Source organism: Equus asinus, chromosome 11 (genome assembly GCF_041296235.1).
Source record: "Equus asinus isolate D_3611 breed Donkey chromosome 11, EquAss-T2T_v2, whole genome shotgun sequence".
NCBI lineage: Eukaryota > Metazoa > Chordata > Mammalia > Perissodactyla > Equidae > Equus > Equus asinus.
In genome coordinates this window covers 53,836,411-53,847,431 of record NC_091800.1, presented here as the reverse complement: position 1 = coordinate 53,847,431, position 11,021 = coordinate 53,836,411, and the positions used below count along the sequence as shown (strand labels likewise).

The window sequence follows — 11,021 nt, the reverse complement described above, 5'->3', positions numbered from 1 at the left end:
GCGGAACGTGCGAACTTAACCACTGCACCACTGGGCCAGCCCCTCCCCATCTTTTTAATTTCAACTTTTCTGTACCCTTATGTGTCTTGAATGAAATATATAACTGGATTTGAAAAGATGCCTGCTGATGACACCAAAAACAGGAGCAATAAAATTTTTTTTAAAATATGGTAAAATGGACTTGATCAAAATTGAAAACTTTTGCTCTTCAAAAGAGACCATTAAAAAAGATGAAAAAGCATGCTACAGACTAGGAGTAAATATTTGCAAAACATATATCTGATAAAGAACTTACACCCAGAATATATAAATAACTTTTACAACCCAATAATAAGACAACCTAATTAAATTAATTGTCAAAAATGGGCAAGAATTAGTCATTCGGGAAATGCAAATTAAAACCACAATGAGATACTATTGCACACTCACTAGACTGGCTAAAATAAAAAAGAGTGACAATTCCAAGAGTTAGTGAGGATAAGGAAAAACCAGAACCTTCCTACATTGCTGGTGGATGTAACGTGATAGAGCTACTTTAGAAAACAGCTTTTTATAAAGTTAAACATGTACTTAACAAATATCCCAGCATTCCAGGAAACTCCTAGGTATCTACCCAATATATGTCCACACCGAGACATGTTATGTGAGTGTTCATAGAAGCATTGTGCGTTATAGCCCAGAACTGGGAACAAGCCAACTGTCCATTAACTACTGAATGGTGAACAAATGTGATACATCCATACAATGGAATGCTACTCAGCAATGAAAGGGAATAAAGTACTGATACATATGTGGAAAAATCTTAAAACCATTATGCTAAGTGAAAGAGCCAGACACATAAGACTGCATGTCGTATGATTCCATTTATATGAAATGTCTGGAAAAGATAAGACTATAGAGACAGAAAATGGATCACAGGTTGCTGAAGGCTGGGGTGGGAGTAAGGATTGATTACAAGCTGCATAAGGGAGTTTTTGGAGTGATAGAAATATTCCAAAACTGGATTGTGAGTTGTTTGCACAACTCTATAAATTTACTAAAACTCATTGAACTGTACATATAAAGTGGATGAATTAATAGTATGTAAATTAGATGTTAATAAAACTATTAAACATTAAAAACAAATTTTTTTTTGATCCCTTTTTTTTTTTGCTGGGAAAGATTCACCCTGAGCTAACATCTGTTGCCAATCTTTCCCTTTTTTTTCCCCCTCCCCAAAGCCCAAGTACATAGTTGTATATCCTTGATATAGGTCCTTCTATTCTTCTATGTGACCTGCAGCCACACCATGGCTACTGATAGAGGAGTGGTGTGGTTCTGTGCCCAGGAACCAGGCCCAGGCTGCTGAAGCAGATTGAGCAGAATTTTAACCACTAGGCCCTCAAGGCTGCCTCTAAACATTTTTAAAAATGTATTCATAGTCTTTGTCTTTTTTAACTGCAGCATTTAGTCCATTTACTCTTTTTGTAATTATAGATATATTTGGATTTTTTCTATCATTTCATATTGTGCTTTCTGTCTGTTCTGCCTTTTCTATATTTCTTTCCCCCCTCTTTTCTTGCCTTCCTTTGGATTTTTTTTTCCTAATTCTGTATTTCTTCCTCTATTAACCTGGAAGTAATACATTCTACTGCTGTCTTGTAATGGCTACCCTGGAAATGTCAACACGCATACTTACAAATCAAAGTCTAGAGTTAGTAGCTTTGCCCTTTTCTCAAATGACACAAGGAATTTAGAACACTAACTATAATAGTTCCCTGCTTTTATCTATTGCTAATGTTATAATTTTTAACCTCATAAGACATTGTTATTATTGTTTATCGTCAATATTTATTTAATTACCCCCATATATACTTTTATTTTTGCTGTCATTCTTTATTACATCTTAGACTCTTCATCCATGATCTTTTTCTCAAAAATTTTCTTTGTAATGAAAGGTGATATATTGTAGTGGTTAACAGCATGGCTTCCAGAGCCGAACTGCTTTATTTTTTAATTTCTCCTTTACAAATAGAGAAAGTGAGGCAGAGCGACACCCAGTGACATGCCCAGGGTCACATCAAGTAAGTGATGGAGGCAGGATCTGAACCCACTACGCTGTCATATTTAAACCCAATAGCATCCCCTCCACTGAGGAGGGCTTCTAATAATCCATGGTCTAAGAAATCTGTTGGTGGCACGACAGATGAGAGCTCTTCTCTGCTGTCAGCAAATAAATGTATAGGTTCAAATTTCTCTCACACGTTGAGGTTCGTGAAGTTCATAAATAACTCCTCTGAAAAGATGAACTTTACAAGCAAATTACAGGTGACTTGAATTTTAGCCTTATGAATGCTTATAAAGTCAATTTCTCTGCGTTTCTTGCATATTTATTATTTTGCTTTAAGTAATTGGAACTGTCTTGCAAAATTTAGAAGGCTCCTTCCATAAAAATCCAGTTTTACTCCTGGACTCTTTCCACCTTGCTTCATTTATTCCTGGGCAGACCAACAGCAGACTCTGGCTTTATAAAGCGAGTCATTGAATTTCCCCAAGTACAAAGTCATTAGATGTCGGTAAGCCCCAGGAGAGATTGTGTGATGGCGCTGTTAAATGCTAGATGGATTTTGACATCATCTTTGGTGGGGAAGGGCCTTTCAGAAGTGCGATTAATACAGAACAGTCTTCTAGGTCTTCCAGGCTTTCCACTCTCTCTATAAGTCTTTCAACTGTGTCGCAGGACAGCATCCTGGAGGCATTGGCTCTGAACTTCTCCTGCAGGTCCTCCTGACTCAGTGGCTTCCTCCAGTGACCGTAGAAGGTATCTGCGCGCTCTGTGAAGGTGGCTCCATCTTTGAGAGTGACACTTATCTCACAGTACAGTGTGTTGAAGCTTGGCAGGTTGTCCTGAGGGTGCTCCAGCTCCACCTTACCAAGCAACTCCCTCACCTGGGGCCTGTGGATCTGGCATTCATAGAATGATGGCACAGCGATGCCACCATCCAGCAGTGTGGTACAGGCCACATACTGGAAGGAGTGACGGGCTTCATGCTCCGAGTCTGGAAAGGGCCTATTTACATACTGGACCTCTGGAATTCTGAGCACAATTCTCTCAATGTGGTCAACAGGAAGCAGGGCTCTGTCTGTTACAAGGTGCTTTCTCACAGATACAGCTGCGTCTGCCACCCAGTGGGTGGCCAAATGTGCAGGGAAACGCTTGAAGGCCACATCCTGCTGGTCCAGCAGCCAAGTGTGGGAATCCAGGTTTGGAAGGACTTTAGGGGAATAGTTGGTGTAGAAGGCCCCAAACCCTGTCTCCAGATCCAAGACTCGCTTGTTTCCTTGGAGACCCAGCATTGCCAGAAAAACAGCCTCAAGCCCATGCCTGGCGGCATTGCCAATATGAAGAGGCTTGGTCTGAGTGGCAGCATTTGCCATGGGTGCTCCAGCATGAGACACAGCAATAGCCAGGGCCTCTTGGCACTTTGTCATGCTGAGCCCTAAAATCTTGGATGCAGCAGCAGCACTCCCCAAAGTTCCTACCACTGAGGGGGGATGGAATCTGGAAAGCAAAAAAAGCAAAGAGTTGGAGATTTACAAACCTCCGTCACCAGGAGGCAGTATAGAGTAGCGGTCAGGAGCGTAGATAATGGAGCCACACTGCCTGGGTTCAAATCTCAGCTACCACTTATTATCTGTGTGACCTGGGGAAAGTTATTTAACTTCTTTGTACCTGTTTTCTCTTACATAAAACGGTGATAATAATAGTATCTACCTCATAGGGTTTTGTGAGTTTTAAATGAGTTCATGTGCTTACAACAGTGCCTGACACAGTAAATTCTATATAAATGGTACTGTCACAATTATTGCCAGAATGCTGAAATCCCATGTAAGTAACTGTAAAAATTGAAGGCCCTGTAGAAATGTGAAAGTTCACTCAATATTCCAATTTACTCCTCTCCCAGCAGGCTGGACCAAGTGGCAAAATAAATATTAGAGTGAACCATATGATACAGCCAACATTTGACCATTTTTGATCTATTGGTTGAACAGTCAGATGCAGGACATTCTGAATGTTCTAAGTCTGAAGGACCCTAGCAAATATCAAAGTCGATTCCGTTTTGAGATGGAGTAGGGAACGTTCAGGGTACCCATGGATGGCAGACATGAGTTACTCTGGGATGAGAGACCCCAACTTATTTCATGGTCTTGGTTGCTGGATTGGCTCTCTAAACTCAAAGGAGATTTTTCATTAGCAACTTCTGAAATCACAATTTGTGTATGGACATATGGTTTGATATGTGACAGGTACATCTGCCAGCACTAATGTTAACATCTTCAACTGACCTAACCTCTGTGGCAGAAGGTTCTACTGAGGCAACCACTGACAGCTGAAGGGGAACGTGATTGCCTCTCAATCGGGCAAATTCTCTCCATACCTCTTTGGTATGTCATTGGCTTCCTTGGAGAAATGCATTAATTGGCCTTGTACTTCAATCCCAACATTGAAAGCCAGTAGCAGGTCAAGGCCAGAAAACTTTGGACTTGGAGGCAGGGCTTCTGATAAAGCCATGAGGACAGGAAGGACAGCTCCGGAAGGGTGGGTGGCAGGGTGCCAGGTGTCATCGAAATCCATTGAGTGAATCTATGTAAACAGAAACACAAACAACCACCAAAACCCAAAATGTATTTCCGTGAATGCAACAGCTTTTGGACCAGTAAGCATTTAGTTTGATGTGAGACTTTTAGGTCTGATTCTCTGAAAATAAAACTTATGAACTGGCTGTAATTCCAAATTACATGGCTGGACCCTGGACATGCCGTCCTCTGCCCAGAGCAGGTGGGACTGTGGGGAGCAGCTAGTGAGCCCCAAGGAGCTTGGATCTTAGCTAGGTGGCCAGAACTCTCTGCCATGGCCCCTGGAAAAATCTAGATCCCCCCAAAAACACAGCTCTGGAATTAGGTGGCTGCTCCTTTCTCACCTACCCTTCAAACAATCGCACTAAAAGTTTAATCTCATTTGTTCCATATCAGGCCATATATTTCTGTACCTTTAATTATAAAATAATTTAAAACTTATGGAGAAGTTGCAAGAACTCGTGAACCTAGATTAACTATTAAGCTATATTTTAAAATCATTATTTTCTGCTATAAGGTTTTATTCCTCTTTCTCTCAGCCATTTGCTTTTCCCTTATAAGAAATAGTTAGTAATAACTAGAAGTTCATTTAAAAGTAGATTTTATGATTATTGGATGTGGCTGGTGCATTTCCTATTGTTTACTGGACGTTTACTCCTGGATACACTTTGGATTTGGCTTTCAATATTCTGGGCCACTGTTCCCCAAACCATAAAAATATCTCAGCAATCCCAACACATTATGTCCAGGGTATATCTTGTAGACTGCCCCTGACACATAAAAAAAGCATAAAAATTGTCGGATGAGAAGTGCTGATTTTTGGTTCAGAAAGTATAGACATCATATGGCCATTGTTTCTTTCTCAATAAACATCTATTAATGAATGAGTGAATGAGTGAATGAATGAATGAATGAAGAGCTGGTTACTGGATAGAAACTGGTACTAGCCACAACAAAAGGAATTGAGTCTGGATATTGGGTTTTATATTTTTTGCTACGTACATTCAAAGTTTAAAGTTGAGATACCTTAAGGGTGTTTTTATCTAAGTCCTTCCACCTTATTTCCTCTACTTCATAATTTGTTTAAAAAGCCTCAGTTCACTGTAAAACATGCAAACTGAAATTACTACATAGAAGAGGGGGTGGGCCACTTCATTTCTCTGAACCTCAATGATCTCATCAATGAAATATGGAAATTGGCCCATTTCTGAGATATTTCCTGGCTATGAAATTATTATGATTAACATGGAAAAGACATGGAAACCTCCTTACAGCCACACCGTTGACAAAAGCAGCATATGTTGGTGGGAGCCTGAGGTCTGGCCGGCCCCAAACAGTGCTGGACATATTGGAACTGTAGATCTGGAACAAAAGAATATCAATCAGTGATACAGAGTGTGAACATGACATGCCAAGTCACCATTTCAGGAGTTCTTCTTCATATTTTGAGTCATTACATTAATAGTCCTTGTTTGAACCCTTTGTGCTAACTTGAAGCCTTGATCATTGGATTCCTCTCTTCCTTGTAGAAGAATACACTTTCTCCTTGGAAGGGAGAGGAGATGCTGTTGCACCATCCCAGATAGTAATCCAGAAGTGCTCCAGGAAATGGAGTCTGAATTTACTCATATTTACTCATTGGAGTAAATTCTGAGGAAGGTGGACTGTCTAGCACCAAAGCACATCCTTTGGAGGGGGAGTGTTACATCTCCTACATACACGCCCACTCTCTGCTCGGAGTACTGGCCCAGCCTTTTCTCCAGAGATTCTCAAAGTCTTTGTATGAATGAATGGTCTGGGGTAGGTACTATTGCTTCTAAGACTCTTGGGTAAAAAGCGTTTTCAATTATAATAGTAATAAACTATGAGATATGACTAGAGTTAAGACTAGTCTTCAGACAGTGACTTAATAAGGGGTACGGATGGACATTAAAACTCAGATAAATAGAGCATAGAAAAGCATAAACTATATACAGCAATGCTATATACACGAAGTACTATCTCTAGAATGAAGAGTAGAGTGATTGAAGACAAACACACAACTCTGTGTACACTCATGGGTCCACCTCACAAGCAGCCATGTGCGCACACTAGGTTTTATCTCTAAAGGAGAGATCGAGCTTCTTACTTTACTATATTCGCTGACTTTGTGAAACACTTCTGTACTGGTTCCCAGGAACCCAACGCCCAGCGTATCCAGAATCATCCTCTTGCTCCTCTGAATAACTTGATCTGTCAGGTGTCCCACGCTCAAGCCATGAATCACTTTGGCAAAGCTTTCTGTGACAGACTTTAAAGGGAAGAGTGTTAGAACAGTGCTACACCCACTTTGCATTTGCATAATTCCTTTCTATACAAGAATTTGAGGTACTTTTCTGTAAAGAGTTTACTCCACTAGAGGAAACCCGGTTGGTCAAATTAAGTTCAATTCCTAAAATTGATGAGTACTGAGCACCAACTATGTGTGAGGCAGAGGGATATGGAAATGCACAAGAGCAAGTTTCTGTCTTCAGATGAGTTGAGGACACAGACTAGCAAGCAGCTGATGACCACAGGGTGTGGTGGGTTATGGGGAAGGAAGCACAGAGAATCAGCACAGGAGGACAGGAAGGACATCTCGCCCATCAAGTGGGCACGCCTGGGCTGGGGTGCATCCAGACAGCTAGGAGCTGCCGTTATTAGTTATGTGCTGACCTTGTAAAATACAGTATCCATTTAATACCCACACATCTCCAGGTAGGTATGATGAGTCTTACTTTGCAGGTAAGAAGACTAAGACCTAGAAAGATGACGTCACTAAGTTACACAGCTATACACAAGTCTGGACGCAAACTCCTATAAAGTCTAACTCCAAAATCAGTGCATCATAGCATCTGGCTATGAAGCCCTCATTTCCTAAAACGTGGTCTGAGAACCATGTACATCAGAAACACGTGGGATTCTTGTTGAAAGTTTCTGGTCTCCACTCCAGACCTAGAACTAGAACCTCCTGAGAATTAGAAGCTTTGGAAGCATCGCACAGGGTTCTATGTTTTTGTTAAGATTTCTAGGTGATTCTTAATTGCTCCAGTGCTGTCACGTCCAATGTGGTAGCTACTCTTCACGTGTGGCTGCTGAGAATTTGAAACGTGGCTAGTCCGAACTGAGATATATTGTAGGAGTAAAATCAACATTGGATTTTGAAGGCTAGTAGGCAAAAAGGAATATAAAGCATCTCATTATTAATTGTAAAATATTGATTACATACTGAATGGGTAATATTTAGATATTATTTAAGTTTCATCGGTTTCTTCTTACTTTTTAAACTATGGCTACTAGAAAATTTTAAATTATACTTGAGAACCACTACTTGCTTTCGCTGTTGGTGGAGGATACCTGGAGGCACTGATATCTGAGCTGGTTATAAAATTTCTGGGAGTCAGCTGGGTGAAGTTGCAGGGGATGAGGATGGAGGTTAGAGGCAGAGGTAGCAGCATGGGCCAAGGCTTGGGTGGTGAGGGGGGTGCAGTGAATTCAGCAAATTCCAGCTGCAGAGCTGCATGCCAGGGGCAGAGGTGAGAGGGAGAATGGATTGCAGGCTAGGACGGAGTGGTGAAAGTTACATTATGCTAAAGACTGTGACATCAGCAGGGAGCCATAATGCTGTCTTAAGAAACATAGAGAGATGATTGGAACTGTGTTTTCCATAGATCTCTGAGGGCACTTGTACAGAGAAGGGATCAGAGTTGGGTAGATAAGGGCAGGTAAGAGACTGATACTGTAGCCCTGGCTCTGGATGAGGAAATGGCAGTGCCATTTGCCAAGAGAGGGAACATAGGAAGAGGAGCAGACTTTTGGGCAACGACGATGGGCTCATTGTGAACTTGTTGTATATGAAGTGCCTGTGGTCACCCTGTGGAAACCATTTCACTTCCATGGAGAAGCACTGCTTCACAGCAGGGGAGAAGCTCATTCTCTTTCTTCCCACAGACCAGATAAAACAAGCTGCAGGATTATTTGCATTTCATAAACAGCAGAGTACTTTGCAGTTCCTTTAAATATCAAGTTCTTCAATGCATAGGCAATTATTTTGTTTTCTATACGTCTTCAAAAGAGAATGTCTATTATGTGTGGTTAAAAACATCCACTCTTAAGTCATATTTCGCTATATGCCAAACACTTAGTACCACTTAGTAAATGCCGGGTCACTTCTTTTCTCTCCTCTGATTATTGCATCATTGTACAACTTCCTGCATCTCTGAGCATCAGATACATCATGTGAAATGTTAGCTGTAGGGTGACGAGTTGTCTTGTGAAAGGAGGTGGGGTGTTTGGGGCTCTCTGACACTAAGCTCAGTGCTGGGGCAGAGGTGCAGAGATGGAAGCAGTGCTCCACTGAAGGTCCTTCAACCTGGCCACTGACTAGTCCCATATTTTCAGTCTCCAGATTATTAAGTTCCGGGAAATACTGCCATTTTCAAAAGAATACCCTGCTTTTTATGTCTCTGAAGCTTTGGTAGAAAGGCAAGGGAGTCTGGAGTGGGAGAAAGCAGAAGCTAAGCTGGTTGGAGAGAGAAAGGGTACTGGCACAAAAGTTTCTGATTAGGATGGAGAATAACAATAGTTTTGATTTTCGTGCTGCTAGAAGTTTAGGTAAACATATTTAGCGGCAGAGGGAGGGAAGGAGAGAAAGCACTGGCTTGGTGATCTGCCAATTAAACTTAAAATTTCAAGTACTGGTTGGATCCCGTGTTCCAAACAAAACTGCCTCTTTTCAACCTCTCTTCCCACCCCTCACAATTCCCAGAGTTGAGGGCATTTAATGATTGATTGCTCATCTCTTTAGGATTAGATCTGACCTGGGACTGCCTGGTGGGGGAGCATGTATGCCTAGGGAGCATGTGTTAGTTCGGCACCAACATGGAACCTGGAACCTGATTGTGGTGTCCATCCACACGATCCCATAAGGTTAGGGACTCATGAAACCAGAACCCTACGGGCATCCCCTGACAAGTCCTGCACACCGCTCCATGTCCCAAAGAACAAATGGCCTCTTTCTGGCCCCTGAGGAAGGGTACATGAGGAAGTAAACAAGCGGCTGCTCAGGTGTCTGTGCCCTTATACCCATCCATTTCTAAAACATCTTTTTGGTCCTCTTGACTTTCTCTTGGCATTTACATCTCTTTTTAGTAAAATACTGTGATTAATGTATAAATTAAGGCAAAATATGCTGTCATTTAATAAATATTTCACAAGTTCTTGCTGTGTCTGGCACTATGCTAAGCTCTCTAGAATACCAAACCAAGATGTTATGCTTCCTGCTGCAAAAAGCTTATCTTCTCCATGGGATAATTAGAAACGCAACTTGGGGGGCTGGTCCAGTGGCACAGTGGTTAAGTTCGCACACTCCATTTTGGTGGCCCAGGGTTCACTGGTTTGGGTCCCATGCGCGGACCTACGCATAGCTTATCAAGCCACGCTATGGCAGGCGTCCCACACATAAACTACAGGAAGATGGGCACGGATGTTAGCTCAGGGCTAATCTTCCTCAAGAAAAAAAAAAGAAAGAAATGCAGCCTGGCAATGCCATAATGGACATATACAAAACTAGGAGGTTAAAATTCAATGAACTTACAATGATTCATTTTCCTCCTAGTGTTATAGAATAGAATCATGCCTATTACTGGTAAAACACCAATTAAAAAAACCCAGGATGCAGTTAGAGAGCCCAGAGGCTATGAGAAACGTTAAAATGCCATTTTTGAAGTAGAAGCAGGTACTAGAAGGAGAGGGCAACTGAGAAAATTGAGAAAGCGAGAGACAAGGTAGAAAACTAATTTAAATAAGCCACATAAGATGTAACAATACCTTGAGTGCCATGTTCTAAAGAGAGGTTGTCTCACGAGTGAGTCCAAGGAGTAATGCGTGTGCTGGGTGGCTGCTTTTGTACCCTCCGCTCCTCTTGAGCCCATTCTCTTTCACTTTGGTCTAATTCTAAAACTTTCCACCATTTCAACATCTGCCAGCTAAACTTACTTCCTCTTCCTCTGTAACAAGTTAACTCATCTGCAGATAAAGAATTAGATATGACCAGGAAGTACAGCAACAATAATCAAGTGTTTTCTCCCAGGCCTCAGAAAAGTACATTGATGGCAAAACTAAGATCGCATCTTGTGCCTCGATACCGTGTGTCAAACTTAGAAAAATAGTCACACTCTTTTATCTAGGTATTACACTTCCAAAAATTTATGCTAAGGAAATAAGCATAGGTGTGTGGAAAAATTTAGCCAAAAAAGAAAATAAAATTCATGGTCTTGCTTATAAGATTAAAAATTGGAGACAATCAAATGCCCCCCAGTAGGGGATTGGTTCAGTAAAACATGGCATGGACAGTATTTAAGGCACACTCTCATTTTCCCCTTCTA

The 11,021-nt window shown here is 41.4% G+C and overlaps 1 protein-coding gene across 1 annotated transcript; it reads right to left on the bottom strand.

The window, feature by feature from the left end:
- Positions 1-845: 845 nt before the first annotated feature.
- Positions 846-10,645, bottom strand: ACOD1 (aconitate decarboxylase 1). The gene is made up of 5 exons (XM_014859967.3): positions 10,465-10,645; positions 6,746-6,907; positions 5,890-5,979; positions 4,419-4,624; positions 846-3,541 (listed from the first exon to the last, which is right to left on the bottom strand). Exons 1-5 carry the CDS (start codon positions 10,474-10,476, stop codon positions 2,596-2,598), a joined length of 1,416 nt encoding a protein of 471 aa, XP_014715453.2. The 5' UTR covers positions 10,477-10,645; the 3' UTR covers positions 846-2,595.
- Positions 10,646-11,021: the final 376 nt, after the last annotated feature.